We start from the raw sequence: 21,930 nt of genomic DNA, 5'->3' as shown, positions 1-21,930 counted from the left end.
ACAGTTTTAGCTATATGAAGTTTGCACAAAACTAAATAATGATCTGAGATATCATCACTTGGCTGCATAATTTCAACACCATCAACATCAATTCCATGTGACAGTATTAAATCTAGAGTATGATTTCGACAATGAGTAGGTCCTGAGACGTGTTGTCTAACCCCAATAGAGTTCAGAATGTCTATAAATGCTGATCCCAATGCATCTTTTTCATTATCAACATGGATATTAAAATCACCAACAATTAAAACTTTATCTGCAGCCAGCACTAACTCGGATGTAAAATCAGCAAACTCTTTAATAAAGTCTGTATGGTGATCTGGTGGTCTGTATACAGTAGCCAGTACAAACATCACAGGGGATTTATCATTAACATTTGTTTCTCTGGATAATGTTATATTAAGCACCAATACTTCAAACGAGTTATACTTGAAGCCTGCCCTCTGAGAAATCCTGAAAACATTGTTATAAATTGAAGCAACACCTCCCCCTGTACCTTTTGGACGTGGCTCATGTTTATAACAGTAATCTTGGGGTGTAGACTCATTATGTACTCAAATAATGTAATCATCAGGTTTTAGCCAGGTTTCTGTCAAACAGAGTGCATCTAGATTATGATCAGTGATCATATTATTTACAAAAAGTGCTTTCGTAGAAAGGGACCTGATATTCAATAAGCCAAGCTTTATCATTTGTTTATTCATATTGCATCTGTTTTTTATTTGTTGAACCTCAATTAAATTGTTGCTCTTAAATTGGTTTGGACGTTTTTTGTATTTTCTAGCCCGGGGAACAGAGACAGTCTCTATAGTGTGATATCTAGGTGAAAGAGTCTCTATGTGCTGAGAATTAACTGACTTCTGTGACTGGAGGCGGCTAGCAGACGGTCGGTTTAGCCAGTCTGTCTGCTTCCTGACCTGGGCCCCAGTTAGTCAAGTACAAACTCTAAGACTATGTGCCATATTTCTAGAAAGAAGAGCGGCACCACCCCAGGAGGGATGAAGACCATCTCTTTTCAACAGGTCAGGTCTGCCCCAAAAGCTTGTCCAATTGTCTATGAAACCTATGTTATTCTGCGGGCACCACTTAGACATCCAGCCATTGAGTGATAACAATCTGCTATGCATCTCATCACCACGGTAAGCAGGGAGGGGACCAGAGCATATTACAGTGTCTGGCATCATGCTTGCAAGTTCACACACCTCTTTAATGTTATTTTTAGTGATCTCCGACTGGCGAAGTCGAACATCATTAGCACCGGTGTGAATAACAATGTAGGAAATCATACTTGATATTCAGTAGTAAAGAAGAACAAGGAAAAATTTGTGCCTGTGATATCACAACATTGTGTACAGCCTTGCTCTGCTCAATTATCAGAATTAAAAGCTCTCACAGCTGCATGTCAGTTAACAAACAGCCAATATTTACACTGATTCAGCATATGCACATGGTGTATATCATTTGTTTGGAGCAGTATGGAAGCAGAGAGGTTTCAAAAAAGTGATGGGACTCCCATCCAACATGCTGAACAAATAGGTCAATTGATTTCTGCTATGATGCTACCAAAACGATAAGCAATAATCAAGTGTCAGGCTCATAAAAAAGGAAATGATTTTGTCATTAAGGGAAACCATGCAGCAGATTTGGAAGCTAAGAAAGCCTCAGGGTGTCAGGTAGCAGTACTAGCACCTGTAGTACTTAAAGAACCTCAACTGGATGATATTATTCGAATTCAACTAAAAGTAGGCCCTTATGAACATTCTATGTCGCACCAAAGGGGAGCCAAAAAAGACACGCAAGATATTTGGCGTACACATAAAGGACAAATTGTTGCCCCAACTTCATTTTTGAATATTCTCATATCAGATGGTTTTGACCATTGTGCAAGGGGGGAAGTGATAAGGAAAATTAAACAGCAAGGTAATTGGTCTCCTTATTTACATGCAATGGTGGATGATTTTTTGTCCTCATGTGACGTTTGTGCCAAAAACAACGTGAGAAAAGGAATAACAACACCAATATGCCATATACCAGTGCCAGAAGGTCCATTTAAGCATCTCGTAATGGACTATGTGGATATGATAAAGAGAGTACAAGGCAAAAGGTACATGCTGGTGATCATAGATAGATTTAGCAGATGGGTAGAGGCAGTACTATCAGCAGATGAGGGAGCAGGAAAAGTAATTAAATTTCTAACAAGAGAAGTAATTCCTAGATTTGGAATACCATCAGAAATAAGTTCAGATAATGGATCGGCAACAAGTACTGCAAAAATTGAGAATAAAGCAGAGACTAGGGTGTGTCTACCATCCACAATCCCAAAGGATGGTAGAGAAATTGAATTGAACCCTCAAGGCCAAACTAAACAAAATATGTGAATGTACTAAGCTTAACTGGATTGATACTTTTCCTCTTGCACTAATGAGTTATCACATGCAGACTAACAGAAACACGCATTTAACATCGCATGAAATGCTTACGGGTCTACCCATGTCTGTACCATATTGTAGAGGTCCCTACAAAGGACCTCCTCTAGAGCAATTGCAAATGGAACTTCGATCTTATATGAAGAAATTAACTGCAATACATAAAGCTATCTAGGATTTCTGGTGGCGCGCACTGCAAGATGGCTGCACAACACTAGGCTCCCGAATATTAACCTCCTATTTTTAGTTATTCATTTCATACAGAGGAGAATATTGTTTCTTTTGACAACTAGACACTTATAATACAAGAATGGCTACCAGCAAAAAATCGGTTTCTCCCCAAAAGCCTGCTACGAGCAGCAACAAACATTTCTCTGTTTGTTTAAATCATAGGGGTTAATAAGGTGAATAGTGTTCTAGACATTGCCTCGCGATCGCCACAGATGTTTGCTAAAAGGGTTATTTGGGAGAGGGAGGGGGCGCTTAGGCGCCTAAAGCACCCAGGACCGATAATGATTTTGTTACTGCATATGGATATGAAAATCTTGGTTATATGTACAACAACCTGTTTTTTACTTAATGCGTTATTCTGTGTGAATCCAGCAATTGTAGATTATGGTTAATATAAATATATTGTCTCTCAATGTTAGTGGGTTGAATTCTCCTATTAAACGTACACGGGTTTTAGATCTTTTGCACAGAAAGAAAATCGATGTAGCGTTTCTTCAAGAAACACATCTTACTAAAATAGACACCCAAAGAATGCAAAACAGGCGTTATATTCCCATAATATCATCAAATTGTAATTCTAAAAAGCAAGGGGTGACAATTCTTTTTAAATGTAATTCTAATTTTATTATTGAACACAAAGGCTCCGATGACGATGGCCGAGTCGCTTATTGCTGTGCCTTAATTGAAGGAAATAGGTATGCATTTGTTTATATATGCCCCAAACTCATATGACGTTTCCTTTTTTCCACAAGTTTTGAAAAAACTTTTATCTCTTCATGGTTATTCAATCGTCATTGGATCTGACTTGAATGCTGTGTTTGACACAGTTTTGGATCACTCCAATCCTTTAGTTTCAGTAACACAGTCTCAGTCTTCTGCAGCACTGAGATTGTTTATCAAAGACCTAGACCTATGTGATGCTTGGCATTTACATAATCCTACAGCTAAGGAATACACCTATTTTTCCCCAAGTCACAAATCATTCTCAAAAATTGATTATATTTTACTTTCGTCTACGCTACTTTCAGATCTAATACACATTGAATTCCTACCACAAAGTGTTTCTGACCATAATGCTGTATTAGCACAGCTCCAGATCAAGACATCCTGTAAACCGTCCCGATGGAGATTTAACACTCTGCTTCTACAAAATGAGGACTTCCTATCTCAACTGAGAGCAGAACTGACTGAATTTATTAGATTAAATCAAAACTCAGTCTCCAATTATGATATGCTATGGGCATCTATCAAAGGCTTTTTAAGGAACAAAGCCATTTCCTTTTCTGCTAGACTTAAAAATAAATATTTTGAACAAATATCAATATTAGAAAAACGATGTGGGGACTTAGAAAGGGAATTAGGCTACAATTTTTCCAGTATTAAACTATGTGAGTTAAATGTTGAAAGGGCTGCACTCAATGATTTGCTACGCAGAAGAGCAGACTATCTAATGCATATTACAAAACATAAATACTATATAGATGGAAGCAGACCAAGCCGACTCCTTGCACTTACTCTGAAAAAACATGAGCAACGTTTTAATATACGGGCGATTAAAAATGCAAAAAATGTTCTCAATTCACATCTCAAAGATATTAACAAAATATTCACGTCATTCTTTGAAAAATTATATACTTCAGAAACGCAACCCAGTACCGGTCAGTTAAAAGAATTTTTTGACCAATTGAATTTAAATAAACTTTCAAAAGAGGAAATGGACAACCTTGACTCTGATATAACTTTAGAAGACCTACATAATGCAGTAATCTGTTCAAATAAAGGAAAGTCTCCCGGCCTTCCAACAGAGTTATACCTGGTGCTATAGGATTTATTAGGTCATATTTGGTTATGCACTATAAATGAGGCCATATCCAAAGGCCATTTTCACCGAGACCTCAATACAGCTTTAATCTCTGTTCTACCTAAACCCGGCAAAGATCACTCAGACTGTTCTAACTATAGGCCCATCTCCTTGATTAATGAGGATGTCAAAATCTATGCTAAAGTTATTGCCAGACGCCTACAAGTAGTAATACATAAACTAATTGATCCAGATCAATCAGGTTTCATTCCTGGTCGCCTAGCTTCTGACAATGTCCGCCGTGTGTTACATGTCATCGCAGAATCAGCGAAATTGAAATCGCCTAGTGGCCTTCTATTTATTGATGCTGAAAAAGCCTTTGATCGGCTTGAATGGGGCTATCTGTGGTATACTTTAAAGAAGTTCAATTTTGGTGATCGGTTGATTAGAATGATACAAACTCTATACACTAATCCCATGGCCAGGGTATCTACTGGTGGACTCATCTCAGACAGGTTTAATATTCATAGAGGTACAAGGCAGGGTTGTCCACTTTCCCCCCTTTTGTTCAACTTATCAATAGAACCCCTGGCACAGTATGTTAGACAGTGCAGTCTCATTACACCAATTCGGTTAGGCGCATCAAGCCACTCTGTTTCCTTATATGCAGATGACACTTTATTATTTCTATCTGACTTGCAGCGCTCGCTTCCTAACGCCCTCAAAATTATAGATGAATTTGGCATACTATCGGGATTTAAAATTAATCTTTCAAAAACTATTTTGATGCCTCTGAATTCCGGTGGTCTAATTTTTTCTATTCCAAACAATATCTTATTATCAACACAAGTTAAATATTTAGGGATCGAACTCAGACCTACTTTACCCCTAATCTCAAAAATAAACTATATGTCAATCTATGGGAAAATTGAGTCTGATATTCAACGATGGATGTATCTGCCCTCATCACCTTCAGCCCGAATGTCAGTAATAAAAAATAAAAATATGCCTCGCATCAATTTTATTAGTTCCATGCTTCCTCTCCCCCCACCTACAAATTATTGGAAAAAACTAGATTCTTTACTAATAAAATATATTTGGAACGGAAAACGTCCCCGCGTTAAGTGGTCTACACTTCAAAGAATTAAAATGAAAGGCGGATGGGGTTGCCCAAATTTTAAATTGTATCATTGGTCTTTTACTCTGCTCTCGGTTAAGAAATGGTTTGATCCTTGTTCACGGTCCTCGTGGAAAGTAATAGAGCAAGAACTTATTTCACCAATTCGATTGCAAGATTTTTTATTTTCTGGTCTTACATATAGGAAGTGCTCATTACATTATGGACCTATACTTTCCTATACTCTCCAAATATTTAAAAAGATTGAATCCCTTTTTCCTTCTAAAACTATATGGCATACCCATACTCCCGTATGGCACAATCGGAATCTGCTTTCTGGCGGACAACCATTTGTACAGCCATCTTGGGCTACAAAAGGTATTCTAACACTAAAAGATATAAATGGAGAGAAATCAATTTTAAATTTTCAAGACTTAATTGAAAGATTTAACATTTCCCGTAACACTTTATTTGTATTTTTTCAACTCCGTTCTGCTTTAAAATATCATAAGGTTCCTTGGGGTAATATCTTCAAATTCACCCAGTAGTGCAATGGATTCAAAATGCGCCAAACATAGGAATTGTCTCTTATTTTTACTCTTGCTTTTCAAACCTTAATTCTGATAATTTCCCTAAAGCTAGAGCGTGGTTATCAGATTTGACTCCCTATATTAGAAGCATTGATTGGGACACAGTGTGGGTTAATACATTCCATGCGTCCTCAACGCTGGAAACCCCCTCATGATCTTTCTGCTCAACACTTGATTCATTCCTTATTGGAAATACTATACCTGGAACTGTCTTCTGCACGGACTAACCACGCAAAGCCTGCTACTCTATCTATGTGGAAGAACTGGATTTCCATAATATCAAAGATTTTGGTTATTTAGTCTAAAATTTCATTCTGTTGTTAATATGATTACCAATTCTGTTTGTATATTATTTTATTTTTATTTTATTTTATTTATTTATTTATTTTTTTGTATATTTATTTGATCATATATTATCTTACTTTTGTATTTATTTGGGTCTTGGGGTGCGATGGGATAGGTGTGGGTTGGGGTTCTGGGAGGGCAGTGGTTTAACTTGGTTTTCCTTTCTTTGTTGTGATGTGTTTTTGTGTGTTCTATTAAAATAAAAACAGTGAATTACAAAAAAAATAAAGCTATCTATTTACAGGAAACAGAGACAAACTGTCCAATTGCTCCAGGTGACCAAGTATATCTGAGGATATTCCAGAGAAAGTGGAATGAGCCCAGGAGAGAGGGACCCTACAAAGTCGTTAGAGTTAATCCAACAGCGGTCCAAGTGGAGGGAAGTACAACCTGGTATTATCTAAACCACTGTACAAGAGTTCCCAAAGTAAGGACAGAAAGAGAAGGAAACAGACAAGCAGATAACTCAGGAGAAGGTGACGAGGAAAGACCAGTGACACAAGATGAAGTGCAAACTGATGAAAGCTCAAAAAAAAAGATCCACAAGGAGCTCACATTCTCTTGTCAGACAAACAGGAGAGGAGAAAGAATAAGTCTGACAACATATCTGATGATCATCACACGCCTAATGAATCTAATAATGCAAGTCCAAGTGCAACCAACGGATAACAGCCCGACTTTCCTTCAATTAACTTTTTAGCCCTTAAACAAAACTGATAATAATACCAACTCAACAGTACAAAAGATGCCTAAATATCATAGAAACATTGACTATGAAAGTGAAAGTCGTGACATTTGCCAAGTATGGTAACCCATACTCAGAATTGGTGCTCTGCATTTAACCCATCAAGTCCACACACACAGCAGTGAGAAGTGAACACACCGTGAACACACCGTGAACACACACCTGGAGCAGTGGGCAGCTATATATCCAGCGCCCGGAGAGCAGCGAGAATATGAGTGCATCCATAAACCAAAAGGAACACATGATTTGGGCAAATTCAAAGGGAAATGCGCTGTTATTTGGTATATAGACAAAAAACTTTTGGAAATCAGAAACTCCTTCCAGAGCTCCGGATCTTTTAGCACATGGAAAAAACTAAGGAATTAAAGTGGCGCCTGAAAAATGTCAAAAACAAACTATTGCTTTACCTTCTATAGAAATTTATGAAGACCAATCATTAATAATAGCCGATTATTTTTGGATTTGTGGAAATGAACAGTTATTGCCTTCTTTATCTATTGGGTGGAAAGGAATATGCGTAAGAGTACGATTACTCCAAGAAATTACCATGGAAAAATGGAGAACAGAACAAAATACAAATTTAGAAAACAAGAGAATTAGAAAAATTTATATACCAGACCCTAACACGTATATAGATTCAATTGGACAACCTAGAGGAATTCCACACGAGTTTAAGGCAAGAGATGAAATTAAATATGGTATTGAATCAATATTTATTTGGATTTCACATAACAAAAATACAGAACGGATTAATTATATTTATTATAATCAACAAAGCTTCATTAATTATACTGATGATGCATTAACATTGCTAGCAGACCAAGTGCATGCAACCAGTAGAATGACATGGCAAAATACACAGGCTGTCAATTTGCTTTTGGCAGACAAAGGAGGAGTTTGTGTTATGTTCTGAGATCAGTGTTGTACTTATATACCAAATAATACTGCACTTGGAGGAGCATTTAGTGAAGTCATGATTAAAATAAAATAAAAATAAAAAATTAATAGCTGAAGTTTAAGCAAATGCTGGAATAGACAATCAAATTGTGGGATTGGTTTGATCTAAAGTTGGGAGTATGGGGAGCATGGTTAGCAAAATTAGGAATGCTTTTAGGAGTTGCAGTATTAATAGGAGGATTAATGTTTTGCGGTGTGCTTCCTGTACTGAGGTCACTAGTTATCCAAGCCACAGCTAGGCAGAAGGAAATTCTAAGATGTCAAGATAATGAGAAATTGATTTTGAAGAGTACCCAAAATGTACATTACCAGGACTGGGCTCATACACCCAACTGGGATTCACAAACATGGACAAATGATGGACACTCTAGTACCTCAACTGAGGATGAAGAAGAGGTATAAAGATGAACTATACATGCTAGCCTAACCTCTGCCCAAGGGTGGCCCTTTACGATGCGCAAAATGTCCGGGCTGAAGATCAACTATGCTATTTTTTGTGATGTTACATGTTTTATATTTTGAAATTGTATTTCCGTTGTATACTACATGACTGTGACAACCACAGGCAAGTGTGGAGGGAGAGGTTTGGTTCTGATACTCCCCCAGAATGCCGTTTCATAATCTAGTCATTAGTGATAGAACTGTGTGACTTAATTCAGTCACTAGGTAGTGATAACTGATGAGACTTAATTATGAAGCTGCACTCTGGGTAAATAAAAATAAAGGTGAGACTTAGTAAGTCTCAAAAGGGGGAATATGTGGAAGATTTTTTATTGGTCAAAATGTGAATTGTTCCAGCATAATCAATGTGAATCTAGCCATTTATGTATCAAATTATTATGCTATTATAATCATGTATCTGCCTGTGTGTGTAGAGGCCTGCATGAGAATGGAATGTGCAGACAGTGCAGGGGTACAGTATATCCCTTACAAAAAATTACTGCAGTTTTTTTTTTAAAAAGTAATACTGCGGTTTTTGTTATATGTAAAAAAAAAAAAAAAAAAGCCTTTTTTTTTGGACACGAAAAACTGCATTAATGCCGTTTACTACAATACATCTGAAGTACTATTGAAATACAACTGCAGTTGAGCTGTAGTATTACTAACAAACAGCTGCAATAGAACCTCATTATTACTGTAATACAGCTGTACTACAATTATACTGCAATAAAACTGCAGTAGTACTGCAATATATAATACAACTGAAGTACAATTCAATACAAGCGAAGTGCAATACTAATAAAATGCTGTACAGTAACACTGAAATGCAACCAGAATATTCAGAATAACAACTTTTATTTGCATACAACTGCAATATAATGAAAAACAGTGAATGTCTCAAACAGCAATGCAACAATAAATTATTTAACTTTTCTTTAAACTTAAAATAACAGGCTGAGAGTTAAACTAAATGTGCTTTGTGTTTATTTACAAATCACACAATAATTCACATTTTTTCCCTCATTATTCAGGCAGGTTTAATTTTTTGAAAAACTTATCCTCACCGTTTCGCTTGGTTCTTATGACTGCCTTTATCTCAGATGTGGATACACTATTTTGAATGTACAAAAACTATCAGAAATTCTCAAGTTTTAGTTACACTTTTCACTACAGGCATAAATCTTAGATTAGATTTTAAAATAAATCTTGAATTGTGATGACCAAGTGTTTCTGAAAGTATTCATACTTCTCAGAGTTTATTTCTTATGGCTCACTGGTCAGCATTAACAATGTCTTTGAACACTTCACGTAAAAGTTAACAGGCTGGTTCACCCCCAAAAAATTAAAATTCTGTCATCAATTACTCACCCTCATGTCATTCCAAACCCACAAGTCTTTCGTTCATTTTCAGAATACAAATGAAGATCTTTATAATGAAATATCAGAGCTTTCTGTCCATCCACTGATAGTCCATGCCACTACACCTTGGACAATAACATGCATTTCTTGAAAAAAGAGACCAAATCATGTTTAAATACTGTACAGAGTGCTCCACAATTATTTGCCCTCTTTATCATTTTGGTTTTTGTTCAAAATTCTAACCTTAAATAATAATAAAAAATATATAATAATTGAAAAATATATATAATTCACAAATATATATATTAGAATACAGTATATTGAATATATGCGTTCCACAGTTATTGTGCCCCCTTCATTTAAAAGGTTAGTTCACCCCCAAAAATTTTAATTAGGCTGTTTTACTCACCCCAGAGGCATCCTAGGTTTATATGACTTTCTTCTTTCAGACAAATCCAGTCAGTTTTATAAAAAAAAATAAAAAAAAATTGTCCTGGCTATTCCAAGCTCTATCATAGCAGTTAGCGGGTGTTCCAGTGGTTCAGTCCAAAAAAAGTGAAATAAAAACTGGACATCCATAAAAAAAAATAAAAAAAAAGTGTCTCACATGGCTTTGGGGGGTGAACAAAGGCCTCCTGTAGTGAATCGATGCATTTTTGTAAGAACAATATCCATATTCAAAATGTAATAATCACTTTAATGTAGCTTGTGCCAACAGTTGTACACAGAAACAGCTCCAGGAGGATGACGTATGATGTCGGCTTTGTGCATGCGCTGGTGAGTTTCGTGAAAACAAACGTTTGTTTACAGGATCAAAAGAAGCAAAATTTCCTTACCTTAGCAAAGGAGAACCAGTCTCCTCTTGGCTTATATCATTTTTCTTTAGAAATCCTTATTTTGTACTTCTAATTAGTGACCGTTGTTTTGTTTTGATCTCTCCGCTGCGTTTCCACGTGCGTTACTTTGTTCTTTACTATACATTGTGTGTTCTGCCACCCCAGTGCGCCTTGCAAATGTTGACAGACAGATAACTCCTCTTCCAATCACCACGCTGAAGCAAATAAACGGTTTACTTCGTTTAATGGATGACTGGGAGTAGGGTAAAACTGAAAAGAGAACAGGAGACATAAATGTATGAATTTAAATATACAAAGAAGGAATTCAGCATGCATTGCCAGTGTACAATAGGCACATATGAAATTACAGTGCTTACATTAAAGTGAAATAAACCGATGTCTCAACTACATACTGATCACTTAAATTAAATCAAAGGATTAACAATAATAACTTGCAATATGACAAAATGTGTGTACATGGTAGTTCACGCACGGTAAATGTACAATACACATACCAGAATGACGATTTGAATTAAATCTTGCACTAAATACAAAATACAATCAAATATTGTTAAACGATATCTTAACATAAATCTACATACCAACGATGACTCCCGAAAGACAAGAAATGTAGCAGATGGCTTGGGATGCAGCCACAGTAAAGAACAGCTATCTACCATGCAACAGACTGTGGCTGGTCTCACACTGATGACATCATCAAGTTGCAGCTGCTCTTAAAGGAGCCAGCACATATTTATTCTAACATCACATATGACAACACACTCCCCGTCTGGTATCACAAGATACCAAACCTAACATTAATAACAAAGGAAGAAATAAATCAGTCTCTGAATTAATCTGAGGGAACGAGCATCACTATTTCTGCTATAGGTCTGATGAACAATCTTGATCTCCACCTTTCAAACTCTTTCATCTTTGCTTGGGAAGACTCTAGTGATGCGCCCTAAAGGCCACTGGTTACGTTTGTACTGACTGTCTCTCATGAGAACTATACTGCCCTCTGTGACATCCTGCCTCTTTGATTGCCACTTCTTTCTAGGTTGCAATGTGGAGAGATATTGCTTCTGCCACCTGTCCCAGAAAGTAGCCACTTTCTACAAATCACACATGCAAAGATAAGGGAACAAATGCATCTTTTGGCTCCCACGATCCAAAAGCCAGCCATACGAATAGCGCCTTCGGTGAAATGTCTCCCATGATGTTGAGATTGCTCGTGATAATGTCTTATTATCAAGGTTGCAATGTGATGCCATTGTGGAATAATGATGGGATCGCTCTCACTGAATCCAAAGTTCCCTTGAGACGCGCGTCCCTCATCTCTCATAAGTCCATTCTCATCAATGAGGGGATTCAGTGCAAAGAGAGGACTGTTCTTCATGATATTCCTGTTATCTTCGATGCATCGGAACTCCTCAGCGAAACCTTCTTGTTGCACAGCACGAATTATGATATTTTTGGCTTGACTCAATTCACTCACACTATATGGTTTAGAACAGTAATGCCATCCTTTACAATTTGCTGCATCTTTGGTCAGTTCTCTTTTGTAAGTCTTTACGATGTGTATTAGACGTAAGATAGCCCGGAGAAGTATCTTCCAATTGGAGAAACGCTTGAAACGTTCTGAGCCCAGCTGACTGTGCTTCATAGTGGTAATGAATGCAGCTACCTCGGGACGGACTTCGACGTCTGCAGAAGGATCGACAAGGTCAAACAGGCCTGAGGTGAAGTATGTCTGGTTCGGACCGGACAAAAATGGTGGACCAGTAAGCCATGTTGTATCTTTCAAACAGGTTGCAGGTACGGATCTGGTGGCATGGTCTGCTGGATTCAGATCGCTTGGTACATAATGCCATTGCTGCGGGTGCATGGTTCTTCTTATTCTTAGAACTCGATTGTTCACAAAGACGTGGAACCTGCTGTCTGAAAAGAAGTTCACACTGTCAAACTCGATATCCACCTCAGACATTATAAGTTCAGCCATCTGCACGGCCAAAACTGCACTACAAAGCTCGAGGCGTGGGATGGTCAACTCTGGACGGGGCGGTAACTTGGCTTTCCCCAAGACAAAGCTCATCTTGCAGCTCCCATCAATACTCACACTTCTGAGATAAGCTACAGCGACTATAGCTACAACAGAGGCATCTGCAAAAATGCAAACTCTCTTTGAGAAACTTCTGAAAAGAAATCTTCAGAATAATGGCTAGATATCTGCAGATGTTGAAGCTCTTGAAGGGAGTCCTTCCATTGTTGCCAAGGTCCCAATCTCTCTAGAGGCAAAGGCGCATCCCAGTCGTGTGACTCAGTTGTGAGTTCTCTTATCAGAGCTTTGCCTCAGATGATGACTGGGGCTGCGAGCCCAAAGGGGTCATATAAACCATTCACGGTAGAATGAACTCCACGTCGTGTTAATTGTTTTGTGTCGCTTGACAGCTGAAACGTAAACGTATCAGTTACGAGATTCCAGCTAACTCCAAGGGTACGCTGTATAGATACTTCAACCTTGCCATGTTCCATGTCTCTTAGATTACTGGCCCTCTCATCTAAAGGAAACGCATCCATGACCTCCTTGCTGTTAGAAACAATTTTGTGCAGCTTCAAATTGGAACGTGCCAAGGCTGCTTGGGTCCTCTTGAGAAGGTCAATAGCAGCTGCCCCAGACGGTAGAGATTTTAAACCGTCATCAACGTAGAAATTCCTTTCTACAAACTTTACAACATCTGCTCTGAAGTCTGCCTCAGCCTCTTTCGCTGCTTGTCTGAGGCCATGAATTGCTACGGCAGGAGAAGTACTGTTTCCGAAGATATGAACCTTCATCCTGTACTCGATGATGTTCTTCTCTGGGTCATTATCTTCATACCAGAAGAATCTGAGAAGGTTCCTGTCCGCTGGCTTGACTAAGAAACAATGAAACATCTGTTGTATATCCGTGGTGACAGGTACTGCTTCCTTTCTAAAGTGCAAGAGCACACCCAGGAGCCCATTGTTGATATCTGGACCTTTCAAAAGTACGTCGTTTAGTGAGACACCATCATACTGACAGCTTGAATCAAAGACCACTCTGATCTCTCCCGGCTTCTTTGGGTGATAAACTCCAAAAAGAGGCAGATACCAACACTCGTCTTGATGGTTAAGTGGCGGGGCTATCTCTGCGTGACCTTTCGCCAGTATCTTCTCCATGAATACGAAGAAATGTTCCTTCATGATAGGTTTCTTGGAAAAAGACCGCTGTAGAGATCTGAAGGGATCTACAGCTTGTGTCTTATTGTTTGGGAGACATCGCCTCTGAGGTTTGAATGGCAGAGGGGCAACCCAGCTATTCTTTTCATCTTTGTAGAATCCCTCCTTCATTATGCGGAGAAAGGTCAAATCTTCAACAGACAGAGCTATCTTCTCATCATCCTTCATCCTCTTGAAAACATCCGATTCCTCATGATATCCATTTTCTTCCCATACGGATCTCTTCACAACACCTGTAACTTGAAGACCTGGATGATCATCACAAACATGCTCCTTGATGTAATAGGCATTAGGACATGGCTTGAAAAGTGATTGACGACCACTACCCAAGGTGTTGGTGAAGAGAACGTTGACTCTATCTGGCTTGTGCACCTTGCCTAAGCAGACATTGCCCACTATGACCCAACCAAGGTCTAACTTCAGTGCATATGAGGCTTCGCGGGGTCCATTGATGTACTTCATAACTTTATGTACCTTTATGATGTCTCTTCCCAACAGCATCATGATTGGAGCTTCCGGGTCAATTTAGTGAATTTGTCATACGATACTCTTTAGATGTGGATGGTGAAGAGCAACTTGTGGGGTGGGTATCTCTGAGCGATCATCTGGAGGTTATCACACTTGATTAAGGTGGGTAGAGAATGAATGACTCGACCATCTATGGAGGCGATCTGAAATCTGTGTGCTCTCCTCCCACTCATCTGGGAGACTCCGGGACAGGTCTTGAGGTAGTAGGAAGAACTGTCACCATGTACATCAAAAAACATCAAAGAATTTCGACCTCACCAATGATCGGTTACTTTGATCATCAATGATAGCGTACACTCTAATGGCTTTCTCCTGCTGGCCACTTGGAAACACTGAGACGAGACAAATCTTGGAGCACGTTTTGTCACCCAGATTGCTACCGCATACTTCTGTGCATTTGGTAGACACATCGTCCTCTGAAGAATCCTTTCCCTCCCCGCCATGATCTTTAGTGGTTGGTTGCCCTTTAGCAGCCCTATCAACAGTATTTGGGTGCAAGACAGAATGGTGTGTTTCACTGCCACATTCGATACATTTGACGAGCTTCTCACAGTTCCTTGCAAAGTGTGATGTTGATGCTACACATTTAAAGCAAATCCCATTCTGTTTCAAAAAGGCCTTCCGATCTTCGATGGATTTTTCTCTAAAACCACAACACTTGTTGAAGGGATGTGGTTTCTTATGTATAGGACAGAATTTTGTTAAATCCATCTTAGTTTCTTGAGCCTCTCCAACTGTAGACCTCTCATGAGGGATGTCCGTTTTGTGTTTCTGGAATGTTTTGTTTGAAGGGGAAGGGCAAAGCTAGGATCATTGTGCATTCTGGCTTGTTCTACAACAAAATTAACAAGTACAGAAAAGGGGGGAAAGGGAACTCTGTGTTGTTTGAATGTATAGCCCAGCATCATCCACTTCTCTTGTAAGCTGAATGGTAGCTTTTGCACTATGCTGGCTATGCCACGTGCAGTGTCCAAGTAAGTGAGACCTAGAAGCAATGTTCCCTCTAAGCTGCGCGCGTGCGCGGCCACGCACTTCTTCCACCGCTGCCGCGCAGAAGAAATAATGTGCCGCGCACACGCATAAATGAGTTGGGAAAGCTATTTGCGAAAGCGAATGAATTGCAATGCTCGGGTAAACCGCTATAGAGTTGATATCACGATAGAGTTAGAACCGGTGAATGCGGTTTACAGTTTCATAGAAAGGGAATGATGTGCGCCAAATGAGTCGCTGTTGAAACCGAATATTTTAATGGTTGCGTAGCCTACGAAATAGCTCAACTCGAGAGCCGACGCAAACGCAATGACATGTGAAATAAAACATCATCATGAATTAAAGAAGTGTGGCTTGATTAAGTGCTGGAAATAGCAGATGATGGGCACAGAACGGTAACAAAACTCAGAGACACTTACAGTCACACAGGTGTAGTGTGCAAACTGTACATCATAGGGATGTTTAGATAGCTATAGAAGAATTGACGTTCACGTTTTTTTTAATATATTTAACTTACAGATCTCAGTTTAAATGCTTCAGTTTCTATTCCATTCTATTCTAATCTATTCTATTCTATTCTATTCTATCAGTTTAAATGCTTCAGTTTGTTTTGATATTATATTATGTTAGGCCTATATTATAAACATAATAAATAAATGACCTTGTTTTTAATGGAGTCTCTGCTCATCAAGGATGTATTTATTTTATCGAAAATACAGAAGAAAAAACAGTAATATTGTGAAACATTATTGCAATTTCTAATATTGGTTTCCTGTTTTAATATACTTTAAAATATAATTTATTCCCGTGGAGCAAAGCTGAATTTTCAGCATCATTACTCCAGCATTCAGTGTCATATTATCCTTCAGAAATCATTCTAATATGCTGATTTATTATCAGTGATGAATCTGTTGTGCTGCTTAATATTTTTACTTTTTTTTTTGTTTAAATTTTTTTTTGGAACGTTTTACTTTTTTCTTTGATTCTTAGATTAATAAAAAAGTTAAAAAGAACAGCATTTATTCAAAATAGAAATCTTTTCTAAAAATATGTCTTTATTATCACTTTTTATCCATTTAACATATTCTTGCTGAATAAAAGTATTAATTTCTTTAAAAAAAAAAAAAAAAACTTGGAATATTGACCACAAACATTTTAGTAGTGTATATTGTAACACAAAATTTCTATTTTGAATAAACACTGTCCTTTTTAACTTTTTATTTATCAAAGAATCCCGAAAAAAATATAAGTCAAGTCCCAAAAAAAATATTATGCAGCACAACTGTTTCCAACACATTGATTATAAATCAGCATATTAGAATGATTTGTGAAGGATCATGTGACACCGAAGACTGGAGAAATGATGCTGAAAATTGCTTTGCTTCATAGGAATAAATTATATTTTAAAGTATATTAAAATAGAAAACTTTTATTTTAAATTGCAATAATATTTCACAATATTATTTTGTGAAATAATATTCAATATTTTTATCAAATAGATACAGCCTTGATGAGCATAAGAAACTTATTTAATAAACATTATTGATCCCAAACTTTTGAATGGCAGTGTATTATACTGTATATATATATATAAAGTTTTCTCAGGTAATCTAAAATGTACATCATTTAGTCACAGGTCAAATTAAATACAAATAGCACATTAAAGTTAAAAGTTACACACTTTTTTTGTGCGCGCTGTACATGTCTGGTATAAAGAATGTTTTTGCACAGGTGGCCGAAAAGTCCGCCCAATAGAGAAAAGTTTTGCTCAGCAAGAAAAAAAAATTAGAGGGAACATTGCCTAGAAGCACTCCCTCAGATTTTGCTACTAGAAGCTCCATGAGTAGATCTCCTAATTCTCTGAGTTTCTCCCACTCTTTATTTGAAATCTTTGGGAAAGTTTCTAGCCTTCTGAGTAGTGAGCTTTCGATGATTTCAGGTACCCCAAAACAATCATCTAACCGCTCCCAAATCATCAAACGACCTCTGTCAGGGTTCTCCACATGCACCACTCTGATAAGTGTGTGTTGGTAAATGGCTGAGATCGTCAGGTGGTCTTACACATGCGAAGTAAGAATTCTGTCTGTTCCTGTTGGAGGGAGAAAGCTTTGCTCTCTGTGATTGCTTGGATTCATATCCACCTGGGAAAGGGGCATATCTGATAGCTCCCTCAGATTGCTCTTTTGGGTTATGCGTCTCAGGGTCAACAACATTCATGGAGACTTCATAATTTCTAAAGCCTTTGCTCATTTTAAGAGTTTCAATCCCATATGGCGACGTTTGTGGCATACTCTCTTGAAACAGTTCAGCAGGTGGGGGTGGTGGCCATGAATCTTCTAAGATGGCGGATGGACTGAGCTGGGTGTTAGCTTGCAGTCTAGCTTGATCTTGTACATACTCTTTTGTTCTTTGAGTGGTGACATCAGAATCAGTTCTGTGATGACTGATTTATGGCTTGATGCTTTGTCCCTGCTTAAAGCTGTTGATAAAGCTTCGGCTTTGGCTACCGCCACAGCAACTTCCTGTTCAACATCCAGCACTGCTAATTGTGCTTCTAAACATGCCCTCTCTGCATCCAAACGTGCCCTTTGCATTTTTATCTGCATTTCCTTCTCTGCATATTTAACTTTAGCTTTGGCTTTTTCAGCTTCGGCAAGAGCTAAAGCAACTGCAGGGCTAACACTTGAGGTCTTTGATCTTTTAGAGGATGTTGACTGATTAGACCAAGTCACTAGGGTGCTGTGGGTTGGCAGATTTGGTTCTTCCATGATGCAGAGGAAGCCTATGTTTGAGTAGTTTAATTCTTTGACTTATTCACACCATTAGGGACACTTTGTCCTGCACTGCTGTAGATCTGTCCGCGAGGAAGTCGTTGTTTTACTGTTCTGCCACCCCAATGCGCCTTGCAAATGTTGACAGACAGATAACTCCTCTTCCAATCACCACGCTGAAGCAAATAAACGGTTTACTTCATTTAATGGATGACTGGGAGTAGGGTAAAACTGAAAAGAGAACAGAAGACATAAATGTATGAATTTAAATATACAAAGAAGGAATACAGCACGCATTGCCAGTGTACAATAGGCACATATGAAATTACAGTGCTTACATTAATGTGAAATATACCGATGTCTCAACTACATACTGATCCCTCAAATTAAATCAAAGGATTTACAATAATTACTTGCAATATAGACAAAATGTGTGTACATGGTAGTTCACGCACTGTAAATGTACAATACACATACCAGAATGAAGATTTGAATTAAATCTTGCACTAAATACAAAATACAATCAAATACTGTTAAATGATATCTTAACATAAATCTACATACCTGACTCCCGAAAGACAAGAAATGTAGCAGATGGCTTGGGATGCAGCCACAGTAAAGAACAGCTATCTACCATGCAACAGACTGTGGCTGGTCTCACATTGATGACATCATCAAGTTGCAGCTGCTCTTAAAGGAGCCAGCACATATTTATTCTAACATCACATATGACAATACATTGTGGATGAAGCTATGCTTATGGTACATTATTCAAAAAGGCATTATTTCGTGCATGTAAGGCTACTTGAATTATTAAATTAATGTACAAGAAACACTGAATCGTTGAATTTTGTTGGTAACAGTGGAACTTGCAACCACAGCTAGCTAACAATGCTTTTGGGAAATGCATAGCAACTCCATAGCAACACACTAACAACCACTCAGCACACCTTAGCAATGCCTTGACAACCATCCATAACACCCTGACATCATGGCTGTAAATTTTGTATAGACCACTAACATTTTGTTCAGAAAATGTAAAAATCATACTTCTCTTGAGCATTTATTTCATTGGGGAAATCAAAACGCCTTTAATGTAAACCAGCTGACTGTCATTATGCCAAAATTGAAGAGAAGCTACAATAAATGAGCAGACATCCATCTACAACATCACCATTTCAATGCATGTGTTGATTGTGGAGGATGATGTAAGTGTTAAGCAAGAAATACAAATACTATGTGTACATGCAATAAAGGTGTAATTACACAAATTTTATTTTAATGAACAAAATCGCAAAATTTTGGAAATATTAAAAAATGTACATTTTAAGTGATATTTCATTTTAGATTTGTAATACAGATATTTGATAGTAACATTGATTTAAATAGAAACTGCATAGATGTTGGATGGTAAAACTGTTTTAGAAAGTCTGAGAAACATTAAGAAAATGGTTTCTAGCGGAAACAGTCTGTTTCGTCGCTCTACCAGTGCTTTAAGTGGGCCGGTACGCACCGGTACTCAGTACCACCACTTCCAAATATAGCTCTTGAGCGTACCGCCACCTCTCCGTGCACCCAGAACGTGCTTTTAGCATACCGGTATGCTCATTTGGACATCTGTTTTAATAGAGGTTTTAATCCTTTGCCTGCGCTGCCGCTTTTCAGAGCGCCCTTCACAATGCACGCTTCCTAATTCGTCCCACCGAGAGCAGAGACTACATTACCCATACACCATTGAGTTTTACAAGTGAAAAGCACATGTGTGTAGTCAAGTTTGTGCTCGCGTGGACATGCAGCAAGGGCAGAGAGTGTCGCAGGAGTGGAGTGGGTGCTTAATCTCGTCTTTTGGAAGGGACAAGGCTGCACAACAAAACTCACTACGAAAGAAAATAAAAGAGCACAGAGACTCAGTTTATCACAAGAAAGCAGTTGAAATAAAAGAGAAGGCAACACAAAATACAATGCAAAAACACACTGAAGATATGAGAAGGGCTGAATACGCTTCAACTTGCAATGTGTTTAGAACAGCTTATAAGATTGGCAAGCATGGGCGTCCCTTTACAGACATGCCAATAGATGTCCAGTTGCAAGTCTTAAATGGGGTCAAGATGGGCAGAGTTTTGCACTCTAATAACTCATGTGCAAATATACTGGATCACATTGCAGCTGAAATGAAAAAGAAAGTAGTCAATGACATAGTGATGAATGAAAGAAAATTGTGTGTGCTCATTGATGAATCCACTACAATAAGTGGAAAGGCTGTGCTTGTCGTATGCCTGCGGTCAGCTATTTCTATTGAACAGCCAGACACAATATTTTTTTAACTGATTGAGCTGCAGGGGACCACAGCAAAGGACATCACTGAAACACTGTTAGGATGTCTTCATAACAATGGCTTTGACCCTCACTACCTACAGAAACATTTGTTGGCATTTGCTTGTGATGGAGCCTCAGTGATGCTTGGGAGGAAAGCAGGAGTTGCTGCGCAGCTTTGTTCCAAATTCCCTTACCTGTTTGTCTGGCATTGTTCCAATCACAGACTGGAACTGGCAGTGTGTGATGTTTTGAGGGAGGTAGGAGGAATCAACCACTTTAAAATATTTTTAGATCAGCTTTACTCCCTCTACCACGCATCCCCAAAAAACCAAAGGGAGTTAACCAAGAGTGCTCACAATGTTGGACAGCGTCTCCTTGTGATAGGCCATGTTTTATCAGTGCGTTGGGTTGCTTCAAGTGAAAGAACAGTGAAAGCAGTATGGGAGAACTACCAAGCTCTGCAGGTACACTTTACAAGTGCTGCTGCTGATACCAGCAGGGATTCAAGAGAGAGAGCAAAATACAAAGGACTCAATGATGTTCTCACTACTGTTTCTTTTGTGGTCAATCTTGGCATCATGTATGACGCTCTCACAGAACTCAGTGACCTCTCAAGAATGCTGCAGAGACAGGACATTAGTTTGGATCAAGCCGACAGGCAGCTGGACCGACAAATCCGGGTGTTTGAGTCATTGGTATCCACACCTGGTCCCTACACACAAACTGCCATTGAAGCTGAAAAGAAGAAAATCTTCAGAAATGTATGCCTGCATGAAAATGAGAGGGTTGTAAACATTAACCCTGGGCAATTTTTCCGTAGCCTGGCTGAAAATGTTAACTGCAGGATGACTCCAACAACTTCCTCACATGTCAATAGAACCTCATCTGAAAAGACAGATAGTCACCTCCTCTCAGACATCAAGGTCCTCCAATCTGACTCATGGCCTGCATCTCTAAATATTCAATATGGGGATGCAGCGGTCAGACGTTTATGTCAGAGATTCAGAGTTGGGGAGAGGGAAAGTGTCCTAGGAATTAGGGAGTATAAAGACCTAAAAGCTTCCAAGACACCAGAAGCCCTGAAGCCCCTTCTTAAAGCTGTCCACACCATTGCAGTATCAACAAGTGAATGCGAGCGAGCTTTCAGCTCAATGAATGATACTTTGACAGATAAAAGAAACTCTTTCGACATCAAAAGGCTTTCAAATCTGATCTTCCT

At 38.4% G+C, this 21,930-nt stretch overlaps 1 protein-coding gene across 1 annotated transcript; it reads right to left on the bottom strand.

The window, feature by feature from the left end:
• Positions 1–1,163: 1,163 nt before the first annotated feature.
• LOC122144631 lies at positions 1,164–15,742 on the bottom strand. The gene is made up of 3 exons (XM_042755697.1): positions 11,451–15,742; positions 10,849–11,118; positions 1,164–10,647 (listed from the first exon to the last, which is right to left on the bottom strand). The coding sequence occupies exon 1, from the start codon at positions 14,608–14,610 to the stop codon at positions 13,201–13,203; it is 1,410 nt and encodes a 469-aa protein (XP_042611631.1). The 5' UTR covers positions 14,611–15,742; the 3' UTR covers positions 1,164–10,647; positions 10,849–11,118; positions 11,451–13,200.
• Between the last annotated feature and the right edge of the window lie 6,188 nt (positions 15,743–21,930).

This window comes from Cyprinus carpio, unplaced genomic scaffold (assembly GCF_018340385.1).
Source record: "Cyprinus carpio isolate SPL01 unplaced genomic scaffold, ASM1834038v1 S000006744, whole genome shotgun sequence".
Lineage (NCBI taxonomy): Eukaryota > Metazoa > Chordata > Actinopteri > Cypriniformes > Cyprinidae > Cyprinus > Cyprinus carpio.
Note: the sequence above shows the minus strand (reverse complement) of the source record. Positions and strands in the feature narration are given on the sequence as shown.